Source organism: Rutilus rutilus, assembly GCF_951802725.1.
Source record: "Rutilus rutilus genome assembly, chromosome: 3".
NCBI lineage: Eukaryota > Metazoa > Chordata > Actinopteri > Cypriniformes > Leuciscidae > Rutilus > Rutilus rutilus.
This window is the reverse complement of record NC_140211.1, coordinates 28,865,698-28,878,770: the sequence shown is the minus strand read 5'-3', so window position 1 is coordinate 28,878,770 and position 13,073 is coordinate 28,865,698. Positions and strand designations below refer to the sequence as shown.

Below are 13,073 nucleotides of genomic sequence, written 5' to 3'. Positions count from 1 at the left end.
CAAGATGTTCAATTTCTGCATCATCATCATCAAAGGATATTCATGAAACAAAAACATACAAACGAGCAGTTTGAATATTTTCTTTATCTCATTCATTTATAATAAACATATAAATAATAAATTCTATACATTTCCTGACACCTTGCCTTAATGAAAGACAAGTTAACTGGTATGGCCACTCAATCATATGCTATCCAAACTGTGCATCAGCTGCATTTTATTTCTATAAAACTATTTACCTATTACAAAATATGAAAAGAAAAATACATTTTAGTAAATGTACAGTAGTTATTAATGTTTAACGAAAACCTTTGTTCTTTACTGTGGGACTATTATCGTTACTGAATTGTCAGAATGTGCATTTCGCATTTTCTTAAAGAAATACAAACAAAAAAAAACAATGAAACCAGAGAAGAGTGAACAATATGTCTGTCCCAATCTGACAACCAAAGCAATGACAAAATAATAGAGAATTCTAAAAGAGATAACAGCACAAGACTGCAAAGACTCTGCACCTATTTAAATTAAAATATATTCTCGTATCTTACACTATTTCAAATAACGAAAAGTGATTAGGTAACGATCGGTCAAAATCTAATGTACAATTCTGTGTATAAAAATATAATTTCTGGAGCCCCGCGGCGTTTGCTTACCCCTAAAATATAACAGTCATTTGCACATATGCACAGAATGTTACAACCTGTCATGAAATTTTCATTATTTTTTCCATACATTATCTTTTTTTTTCCTGTTTACATGAGATATACAAAAATAGATTCTGCACCGCTGGATGATCATTCGAATCCGTTTGTGTGCCACCAGCCTGAGTTCACGCGAGAATAAATTATGCAAAGAAAACTTTTAAGGCTCCATTTATTCTTTGAAAATGACATTTTTTTTTAAAGTCATTGTAATAAATATCCCAACTCCGCTCGGGGCCTTTGTCTCTTTCTCTCTCACTCTCGCTCTCTCTTTCTCTCTTGTACTAACATTGTCTTATATCCTACATTAGTGTGATTTCTCTTGCTTTATTTCCATATGAAGGTGTTCAGCTTGAGTTTACTGACATCCCCAAAGGATGAAGCATGTGGCTGTCCAAAAGCCACGTTCCCACTTGATAGAGGAGCTTGGAGTACCAGTGGACTCCCTCCTGTTGTAAAGTCGCACTGGACTCACTGATTAAGTTTTTAGGGAAAAGGACTGATGTCACGTCATAATAGAGCCTGACGGGCGCGAAGGCCAAATGCGCGAGCCCGTGGTCCTCTATTACGGCGTAACAGGACGCCAGTATTCTGTCGACCACAATGGTTCCATGAGCAGTCACTGGTGCGAACGAGCCCTGGTGCTCCTCCGTGTATATCCGCTCCACGATGACAGATTTAAGTTGACCGCTATCATCAACAACCATCACCTTTTGTCCGGCCCTGACACTGCTGGCATACGCGGCGGTCATGGTGTGGAGATCATCCGTTGAGTTGTCGAGGACAAAAAGGAGATGAGCAGCGGTGAGTGTGATCTTTTCAACGGGTTCTTTCGTTTCTATGACGTAAAACATACGTCGCGTCGCGGAGTCTCGGTCTGTGAACATGATGAAGTCGCTGTACACGAGGTTCCCAGCGCTGTCCGCCGCCAGCACCTTGTCGCCGGGGTTCAGGTCCTTCACGGCCTTCTGCCTTCCGTCTTTGAGCGTGACCAGAGCCGAACCTGGGAAGCAGCCTCCAGATTTTGCAGCAACCGAATTTTCTGTCGAGACAAATGGCAATGGGTGAATAAAACGGGACGCCTTTTATGCAGCATATCATGAAGTAACATAATTAAGCATTAGGCCTGTATTTTTAGTTATGACGAAGCTGTCAAATAAATTAAAAAAAGCGCGAAAAGAATGCACGTAGCCTAAACTAGGCTATATCAGCCCCAAAGTCGCCAAAAGTAAGAAAACGTCTGAATAAACAAAAGAAAACGTGGCAACGGGAATTAGGCTGTAAATCGAAAGCTTTCCCCCCCCAAAAAACGTCTTTGTTTGAGATGGAGGAGGAAAGAGGCTGGACTGCTCTAATTAAAAACCAATAAAGCCCGGACATTGTCATTCTAATGCAGCTTGTGTACAGAGCACTCTTGGAAAAGCACACTCCTGCCTTTCCTTGCGCCTCTTTCATATTTGCTCAGGTGCAGAAACTTCTATGTGACAATTCACACTTATAGAATGAGAAAACCCCAAGCAGGCTCAAATAGTAGCCTACCTATTTACTCAGCCCAGACACTTTTCCAAGGCTCTAATGGTGTAGATTTGAATGTAAATTAGAAATGCTAGCGGTAGTCAATCAATGCCCTCTTCTTCTTTCCTTTCATTTTTTAAACCATCATGCTCTCCGTTGTCAAGCGTAATGACAATAATTCGGGCCTTGTGGGATCTCTTCACATTCCGATCTCTTGGGTCGGTAAACAGAGCTATAGAATGGACTTTTCGTCTAATCCTCTCATAAGATTCTAGGGCATGAAATAAGATGGTGACAATTGAGAAACAGATTTGGGCGAGCGAGTTCGACCTGGCTCTGTTTAAAGCCTGTAATGTATTTGTAGAAGTGTTTAGAATTTAAATAAGATTTGGCGAAAGCCTAAGGCTTTTGCCAATGTGTTCCAGCTAAATTATCTTCGATCAATGTTAAACTTATTACACTACAAAATAAATAAATAAAAGATTGCTGATAGGAATTAGGCCTACATTTTATTTGCGCAAGTGATGCCACAAACTCCGTCGTGTTTTTCATCGTATATTTTAAGCGTGCGTGTTTGATTTGATAGCCTATGTCTTCATAAGCAATGTTTATTCTGTTTCAGTGAGTGATCTTGTGATGACTTGATAAGCGCTTCCTTCAAAGAGACAGAGTGGGGCGATGTAAGATCAGTTAATATATTGGCTCGAAAGTCTTTCTGTGATAGTCAGTGTGAAGTGGAAGATTAAAAATATCTTATAGAGGAATAGCCTTGAAACAATTAGTATTTTTCATAATAACTAAAATACATTCGATTTATTAATTAGAATAATATTTGTTAGAAATAATCATTTCTTTGCCAGAAGTTACTTTTATGAATACAGTTATAATTTAAACTTTCTGTAATAAATTACGAATTTTGTTGTTGTTGTTATTGTTTTCACTGTATCAGTATTTAAAAGCAGATTATCTTTTTAAGCCTGATTTTTTTTCCACATGAAATGGAGTGTGAAGCATTGTGCCCATCACTTCCAATCAACCTGCCATGGTCTTACCTGCTTTGACCGAGCAATGGATGTGTGCTTTGGACTCGTAATAGACCCAGTCAAATCCAGCTTCTACAGCTAACCGAGAGAGTGTCCCATATTTGCTCTTGTCTCGATCAGAGGTGGTGATATCAACAGCTCTTCCCTCGTAGTGGAGTGATTCTTCAAAATGGTGACCGTCCTCATCCCAGCCCTCTGTCACACGCAGCTTAACCCCCGGCCACTGGTTCATTACAGAGATGGCCAGCGAGTTCAGCTTGTCTTTGCATCTCTAATAGAAAGACAGAGAGAGAACAGGAAGAGAGATGATTTTTTATATTTCCATTCATTGATCCATGTTGCCATACACATAAAAAAATATATATAAAAAACACACACACACACACAATAAATAATGCTCTTAATCTCCAAAAATTCCTAAATGATAGCTTGCGTAAAAGCTTTGTAAACAAACTGACAGCTTTAGTTTAGTTAAAGACCTCGGTGTGATAGACTGGTTCAGTCAGTTCTGAACAGCGTTTTAAAGGATCACAGCACTCCAGACATCATTTACTGACAATAATTCTGTAACTATCCAAATCAGTATGTCCAGACAAACAGGTTGACTTACAAATAAGTCTATATATATGAAATAAGAATCCTGTATTTACACTGGAAATAATTCAGCCTTGCATGCAAGGCTATTCTGCCCAAAGAGCTCAATGAAAAATTGATAAGTTATTGCATTCGCTTCACTGATCTAAAACATATAGATCCAACTAGAGAAAGGTGTGACTGCATCAGGACCTCTTCCGCTTAAAAGACCAGAATACGAACAATAGTAACTTGAGATTAGAAGGCAAAAATGACTGAAAAGTGATGTTCAGTTAGTGATTTGTGGTTTTTATTATTTAAACATTTTGGTTTAGAGCAGTGGGTCTCGCCGAGGTGCAGGTACGAGATATGGAGTATCAGGCCATGTGTGGGTGGTGCACCCACTAACCTTTCCCGGGACCTTGTGTTGGGATGCTTGGCCTTCTCCAGGACAACTCTTCCCAACACTTAACCAATATGTCAAATAAAACACTACAAAAGACTCTTTCACTGCGTCCAAGAGGAGAAGCAACTACTCATTATTCTTGCAGCACAGGTTTGCTCAAGGGACGTGATGTGATTGCTTAACCGACGGTCTTTCAGAGGTTATATAAAATCTATTCAAAATATGCTTGCAAATTGTGACACTAAGCCAAATTAATACCTGTAATAATTCACACAAATTCCCTCCTAGCTTTGACTCGCTCGCTGCCTCTTTCTCTCCCTACTTCACAAGCACACACACACACACCATCCGTAGCCTATAACATCTACATACGTTTCTGTACCAGACTACTAACGCCCCACTTTCTACTGATTCGCCTGACCCTCAAATTTTCATGTCTGCATTGAAGGCCACATACATCTTATTACACTGCAAGTACAGTCAATTATAAAACATATAATAGTTTAAGTTCACTCCATTATGTCTCAATGTCTATTATGCAAACCACCAAAAACGTAATGTGCTTCACACATGCATCCTCTTATGTAGCTACATTAATCAATTTCTTACTGTGATACTGATACATCTGTGGACTGAATGGAAAATTTTACCCTTATAGAACATTTTTACTTTAGTTATTTTGATCTGCTGCTTATTAGCTCTACAGCACTCGTGGGACTCGAATGAGAGAGGAAAATACAAACAAGGGACCAAAAGATACAACCTAGCATATTCTGAGCAAAACTGCCGGGGATTCAAGACCCGTGAAGCCTTAACTCTTTATTAATTCATTGGGTCGCGTGCCGCAAATCAAGCCAAATTCTGTTCAGCCACCATGAAGCGCAGCGGGAACCCCCTGTGCCGCCGCTTTGTGCTCCACACGAGGTTTGTTCAACACGCCGCCTATAGTCACAGTCAGCTACTAATCTCCTCTCAAAATGAACTGTTATAGAGGAAACACTTATCAGCTACCTGTCAGAGCAAACAGCCTCCAGGATGCCCTCGCACTTGCGCCTAATTTCGTGAGCAGCACCGTTAAGTCCAATTCACTACACAGCGTGTTCAACCAACAAACCATCTCTTCCACTCAGATGCGCTTCTCCAAAACATTTGCTAAAAGGACACCTCGTTAACTCCCTTTGAAAAGCTTAGACGTCCATTTGAAGTAACAAGATTGCAGGGGTAGCTTTCCTTTTTTAATGGCAGTGTGTGTGCCCGCGGGTCATCACACACTTGTAATCACATTCACCTTAAGTAGAGTTTGATATACATCTGAGAAAACCACACCAGACAAGGGTTTCATCTTTTTTTAAGGACCAGAAAAAGGGAGACTTTATAATGCACCTGCGCAGCGCGTATAAATTCACTTTGGTTGACATTCGCAATGCTTCAGCAAACCTCGTCCATGCGATAAGCAGTCATGACTTAGATTTTGAACCGAATAGCTTTTCAGCAGAGGCACGTCAAAATAACCTAATAAAAAAATATTACACTCAGGGTAATCACTTTGTAAATTACACGGAAGCAGACCTCAATATGCTTTGTACAGCAAATAGCCTATATATTCGATGCATTACTAAGCAGCAATGTTATTCTTCCTTTGGGCAAAGGGTCAGAAGTTCAAATGATCCCTGCTAATGCGACGAGAGTGGAAAGCCATGTTGGGGACAGACAGCCTATTCCCGAAGCTGTCTGACTTTTTCAGAGGCCTAGCTTTCGTTTCAAAAATTAAAGAAAGAAAAATTAAAGAAAAAAAAATGTTAAATGTTATGTAGGCTACAACTCGGACAAAAAAAAAAGACTTTCTATCATTTTTGAGCAGCACACAACTCTAGCATTAACCATAAAATAAATAGATCAAAGTCTGACTTAATTTCAAGCAAAGATTTACCGCATCTAACGGATTAATCACATATCTAACCATTTATCAAAATATCAGCGCATATTGCAATTAAAGTAATGTTGAGTTAGTCTACTCCTGGTGTGTACCACACAAAACTTGTTTATGCATGTGCATCGCTTGATGTTGCTTATATATCGGTCAGTTGTAAAACAAATAGGCCTATAGATTATGCAGCATCGCATGTGGCGTAAAATAATTGTCAGAATATCAGCAAACCCCTGCATAATATCGAAAGCAGAGGGGTGAAGACAGATAGGCCATTGTGTCTGATTCTAATCTGTCACTAAGCGGTACCGTCCTGGCCCATTAATAAGCAGAAACACATTTAAGAGCATCCTTTGAGAAATGTCAATATTTTCATGCCCTGATAAGCAGCCGCTGCGAGCGGGTGGGCTGCGGTATGACTACTAAGCGATCCCATGAACATGTACGCTTAATTTCCTTCTATATTTAGCTGTCATGAGACTGACATATTATGCCCACCACAGTCCCTTCAGATCAGGTGCCGTACCTATCAAGCAGGATACCCACATTTTATAAAACATATAGGCTAACGCGCGCCTGATGTAGTATCTCATCGAGGACAAATATAGGAACAGAGAGGGTGAGCAAGGAGGCAACCAGCCGGTCCTCTCCTGAAGGCATTTCTCTCGCACAGCTTCATTAGAAAGAGCCGTGCCGCAAGACTAATTCACAATCCTTACACGAACTGTACTTTCTTAAGCTCTGACTTAAAAACAAGCACCGGTGTGATTTGTGAACGGAAAGGAATTACCTGTGTCATGAGTCTGTCCGCGCCTGTGTTCTCCTCATCCTTAAAGATAATGTCGGGATTGTAATTTGGAGTAAGTTCTTTAAATCTCTCCGAATTGCGCGTTATCTTGCCCTCGTATCTGCCGCTGGCCCCTAAGGTCTTCTCCGCGACATTAGGTATAAACTGCTTGTAAGCGAGAGGTGTCAGCTTCTTCGGATGTCTTCTTCTGCCGTAGCCTCTGCCTGGACCGCAGGCCAGTCCGGACACCACCAAGGACAGACTGAGAAGAGACACCAGCAGCTCTCTCGTAAGAAGCCGCATTTTGCCGCACGGTGAATCTCGCTGCGGTGTTCTAGAGCGCCCTGCGCGGTCTGTCTAGCGGGATTTCTCGTTCTCTTTGCGTGGATCTCCGGCGATGTCCTTGCCTTCTCCTCAGTTCACGCGTGCCCCTCAGCGCCAAGCCCTACCGTGACAGGTGCGTAAATGTGCGTCTGATAACGCATCGGAGGTTTGCGGCGTGGATGTGAAAGGTAAGACTAACCTCAAAATCGCAACGTGAGTTGAAGCCACAGTCACTTATGCGAGAAGCCTCTTTACTCCTATGTATTATAGCTGCGATCTGAGGTAGGGAGGGACCTGATTGGCTCGACGGGACGAACCCTTCTGATGTTATCCCACAAAACGGACGCACAAAAACCTTTAAAGAAGGTGGGTTTCAGGGGAGGGACACGGTGAGATGTGAACGCATCAGTTTTCCCCGCTGCTGTCCGTGAGGCTGCGACATGCATGTGTGCTCAGTTTGTTACTGGGATGCAAATGCTCCATCCATCTATGTGACCTGCTAATGGACCATTTATGTTTAAATCACTTGGTCTGTATGTGCTACTGCTTAAGGTGCACATAAGGGTGAATGCGACTTTCAAAACTTCATTTAGGCATATCACCAGTGAGGACATTAATCTGATTAATCATAGAATAATCACAAGCAAATCGAAATACAAACATACATTTTAATTTAAATGTAAACTTTTTATCTCTTTTATCACATAATGATCAGGTTGATCACTTGTTGTCCCATTAACCTCTAACCTGCAAAAGCTGAACTTTACAGAAGCTGCACTTGTTTTGCTGTCATCTTTAAAGTTTTTAAGTGAAAGGATAATTTTCTGAACAATTTACAAGATTTCACTTTCTTCGAAATTTCATCCAAACAACTATTTCCAAACTGAAAAGCCAGGGATGTTTTGGTAAATTTAGGATACAATTAATTATTCCTCCATATTCCATTGGTGCGAGAGAGCGAGAAAGTAGGAGACAGAGATTAAGTTGGCTCTTCTGACCAACACAGCTTATTTGAGATATTGGAAAGGGCTCTTCCTGTGCACACAAATGCTAAGCTGTCTGTTTGGGAGAAAGATCAGCCTGCAAAAACCCTGTCACCCCTTAAAGTCCACTTCAGTGACAGATTAAGCCATGGTAACCACTGTGTTCCCTGGCCCATAGCAGCGGGTTAGGTATGTGTTTTATTGTCTTATTTTCACACATTTTCCAGACTGCTCTATCAAAGATGGTGGCTGCTTGTCTTGTGAAATACATTAAGAAAGTGGGACCCCTGCTGAAGGTTTTGTTCAAATGACAATGACATGGATGATTTGTTGTCTAGTTTGTTTTAGTTTTGAGGTGTGCACATTTTTGACTGCTTAAATATCACAAATACCATTAAATCATAATGATATGTGAAGAGTAAAACAATTAGCAAAGAGATCTTTTACGTGCATCACACAGGAAAATGATCTATTTGTCTTTGCTATTTGTATTTTTTGTCATAATTTTTGATTTAGCTCCATTGGAGATTGTTTCATGGTCAACTTTACATTATATTAATCCTCAGTGTGAACCTCTCAGAATGTTGAGAGCAAATCGAGCAGTTAATCTCTTCTAAAACAACTTTATAAGCTCTGAATACGCAACTGAAAGAGAGGCAGTTCAATTGATGTTCCTACTACTTGCAAACAGTCACACCGAAGTTACTTTATGTCTGATTTAATGAGATTATGAACACCTGGCCACATATGTCTAACAGGAGTGAACTGTACAGACTGTAGTATGATTTTCTATACGCTGCCACACTATGATGAACGTGTTATGAACTTTTACTTATTTAATATGAAGAGGTTTTGGAGGTTGGCAATAATCTGATAGTTTACCTTCCCAGTGTTAATGAATGACAGTTAATGAATCAGTGTGGATGACTACAAGGAAAAAAGGAGTAGAGGAGAAACAGTCACCCGCATGCTGTAGTGGAGCGTGATTTTCCTGCTCCTTCCTGATCTCTAGCTGTCTTAGTACAATTACATACTGGCAATTGCATTCAACAGATATTATGAGATCACTGATATTGTCTTCCTTAACCATACTTCAGCAATTCTATGGGAGCAGACAGTAGACATCATAAATCAGGTCATTCAGGTGTGTGTAGCATGAATAAGCCCTACAAACAAACACATATCGTGTAATTCTGGGACTCATACAAGATCAAATGCTGCCCCAATTGACTAATCCTTTGAGAATGACCCTAAGCAGTCAGTGTACAGCGAAACAGTCTTAAGGACAAGCATTCTGTGGAGGAACACTTAGCCTCGATTTCGGGCAGCTCTTTGTGTAGTTGTGGACTGCAGGGAGTGGAACGTGGGGAATTTCACAATCGTGTACCTGAGGTTCCAGCTCAGCTCCGTCTCAGAGTGTGTAAAGAGTTTTTTATTTGCCTCGCTCAGCCGCTCCCTCTACTTAAACACAGTCTCAGTCCTCTCAAGGCCAAGGCAAGCCAAGCCCCAGGTCAACCCTACACAGCGGGAGGGAGAAGAGAGCCTTAGAGATGCGCAAATACATGCTATTTTCAATTCGAACAGAGATTTAGGGGGCAAAGGGGGCTGGTGAGCACTAAGAGTAATTCAGAAACCCAAGACTGAGGAAAAAAAAAGAGAATTTTTGCATGTTATCAATGGCATTTTCATATTGACTTATCACATTCCATTCAGTGATAAAGACAAATTCCTCTGTGGAGCCTGAGAAAACCACTTTACTCGCCAGCATCAACCATCATACACTACTAATAATGATTATGAATGGTAGCATGGTTCAACATTTTGTTGTTTCTCAATACTATACATGGTTCCATGTTTACTTGTAATATTTAATGCTCTAAAAAACTCCTGGGAAAGACATGTCCAAGACTTGGTCAGAACTGTAGAATGGTGATGGACAGCAGAGGAAAATATAAATGCAGTGCAATGCAAATAAGTGTGCACATGAGAGTAAACCATCTGCTGCAGCATGCTTTGTTCGATTGCCATTTGACCTGAGGACACAGATAGTATCTATTTAATGAACTTGGGGTGCTTGTGGCCTGTGCCATATTACCTAGAGCAACAGTAATTCCTCTGGAAATTTAGTCAACGTTCAACGCGGTTGACCGCTGTAACCAATGAAAAGTGAAAGCATCATTAAACACCCACTCACATGCTATTGGCCATCACACCATGATAAGTGCTGCCTTTCTACCTGAGTGTTTAGAAACATTCCACAAGAATAGCGAGCAGTGATTTCATTCCCACACTCGATAGTCTACTGGACAGGTTCCAGGATGTTGCTCACTGAACAACATTTCAGCCAATATTTTTCATATTGATCGTAAAATTAATTGTTTACTACATGTGTCTGCACGCTTCTGCTTCTGGTGATAGATAAGAATTAGTTTTGAAATAAGCATTGTAAAGTCATCAAAGATCAGGAGCGGAGCAGAATTATCCCACAGACTATTGCTGCTGAAGAAGAGAGAGAGTGCAGCAGTTCCTCATCACAGCCTTGGATAATGACCTCATTCCGGTCGCCAGAGTTTTGCGATCGAGGGCAGCGAGATTGTACGGGAAAGATGCAAAGCCTGAAACGAGGAGAAGACATGAATATTAAGCACAGGCACAGGGTAAATGGTGAGAACTATGTGGAAAGATGAATCGATGCTGTGACCAATTACTTGTTATTGCAGAATCCTCCCATCTCTCAAGTCTCAAGACACACCTCTTCAAGAGACTTCTGACCCAGATGATTTGTATCTAGCACTATATCAGCATTATATTTATATCCTTGTAGAAATTCATTTTGTGCTCTGGCATTCTCTGGTGCGTTTTGCATGACTTTTTTGTGAACACCTGCGAAGGTTATTGTCATTTATGATATGGCTCTGGAACACTTGATTCTCCTATTACTATTATTATTATTATTTTTGCACAATTAACATTGAACTGTATAATTGACTTTTGACCCAGGCAACCAGTTGAGCAGGACTAGTTTTTATATATGTATTTATTTATCTGATTATTTTGTAAGCATCCATATATAAGAAAGAAGCAGGATAATGCAGGACAATCATCTTCACACTTCAAATTGGGGTCCTGATCACCCTGGCTGAGGTTATATTTTACAATAATGAGGGACTGACTGTACATTATCCCTTACTCATGTTATATGTACAAATGTTGAAAAGAAAAAAGCAAATAAGAAAAAAAGCAAGCCCTAAATCCCAGGAATAGCCTAAAACAAATGGTTGAGAAAGTCGAGAACGGCCTCTGTGGGCTTATTTAATATCCTCACCCTTGTTTTAAAAGCTCTAATGTCTTGTGGTAGCTTCAAAAGCAAAATCAGCTTTCTAAATCTATTTATGGATCTTAATAAACTCCAGACAAACTTGCTTCAAGAGATGTTTTTGGTTTAGACACGTTTCTGTGTGTTTTATATTAGGTATTTGTTCAAGGCTCAGATTCATTTCTAACTAATAATCATACAGAGCGAAGGCATTTGTCAGTTCAGGACAACTTTTATCTAGTTGCAGTCTGTTCAAATAATGGTTTCCAGTAGTTGAGTATCATATTAGAAGCATTTGAAAGGTGTGGTTCAGATCCGTGGAATTTTCCCAGAACAAGCAGGGGGGATTACTGTATAGACAGATAGACAAACCTGCACCAGCCCTTCCAGGTGTGTCCTTTTGATGGAAAAGAAAATTCAGACCTTGATTCTACCCTTAACCAACAGCAATATAGAATTCAATGCCTGTTAAACCATGTAATGCTCGTTCTCTGTGACTCTTAAGGTCTTACATACTCATACTCACCTTTTAGCCTGTTCCTTTTTCAGAACCCCCTAATGAAGGCGGTTGGTTAAGTATGTGGCAGAAGCTCAGTAGACAGGCACATGACACATGCTTGCAAAGCTTGCACCAAGTTGAGAGGCGGTATAACTTTAAAAGGATCAGTTTTTTTCTTTGTGTTCTATTTGATTGATTTGGTCAGTCCTCATATAGCCCCACTTTATATTAGGTGACTATTATGTACATCTTATGTCAATCTAATCATTCGGTACAATGCAGTTATTGTGTGCATAGACGTTTTTACATTGTACTTGTGTTTTTAAAATACCTCCATGTACTTACAGATGTAATTCATTCCTGTAATTACATTGTTGACCCTTCCCTTAGACCTTAACCCACCCTTACACATAACCGTACCACCAAACCTAACCATACCAGTAGCAGCAAAAGTGTTTACCGTACAATATAAACACAGTAACTACATTGGACTTATTTAGGACACCTAATATAAAGTGACCCGCAGCAGTTTTTACATATGTTTACCTTATGATGGAGTGTCCTTTAAAGATGCATGACTTAATGACATTTTTTCACACATCCAGAAGGTTTAGAAGATTTCGCTTCATGCAAGGATAGTAAGACACCTGTTGTATTGAAATAATCTTATCTTGGCTTTAATCCTATCTTTGTGTTCGTTGATTTCTCTCACAAATCAATCTCAGCTGTAATTATGAGATTATGTTAACACAAACCTAAAACAAACAAGCTGAAACCATAACATATCACCATCAACCATTTGTTTTTGTTGTTTTTGCCAAGAAGCCTTTTACAATTACTTTTGTATGTAGGCTACTTTATACAGCTTGTAAGCACAAGCACTTTTTTTAACTAATGAAAGTGTGTTTTTACACTTTTCCTCAATGATGCAACTTGAGGACATGTAGAGCGTAGAAACATCAAGTTCCCCATATCTATATAAATGCAAATAATCAAGAA

At 40.0% G+C, this 13,073-nt stretch overlaps 1 protein-coding gene across 1 annotated transcript; it reads right to left on the bottom strand.

Moving 5' to 3' along the window:
• Positions 1-747: 747 nt before the first annotated feature.
• Positions 748-7,703, bottom strand: shha (sonic hedgehog signaling molecule a). The gene is made up of 3 exons (XM_084405903.1): positions 6,956-7,703; positions 3,269-3,530; positions 748-1,743 (listed from the first exon to the last, which is right to left on the bottom strand). The coding sequence occupies exons 1-3, from the start codon at positions 7,253-7,255 to the stop codon at positions 1,049-1,051; spliced, it is 1,257 nt and encodes a 418-aa protein (XP_084262029.1). The 5' UTR covers positions 7,256-7,703; the 3' UTR covers positions 748-1,048.
• Positions 7,704-13,073: the final 5,370 nt, after the last annotated feature.

Coding starts and splice junctions, on each gene's coding strand:
- shha (XM_084405903.1), bottom strand. CDS start 7,255: ATGCGGCTTCTTACGAGAGAGCTGCTGGTGTCTCTTCTCAGTCTGTCC. Junction 3,531..6,955: donor CGGACAGACTCATGACACAG/GTAATTCCTTTC, acceptor TCTTTCTATTAG/AGATGCAAAGACAAGCTGAA. Junction 1,744..3,268: donor CCATTGCTCGGTCAAAGCAG/GTAAGACCATGG, acceptor TTGTCTCGACAG/AAAATTCGGTTGCTGCAAAA.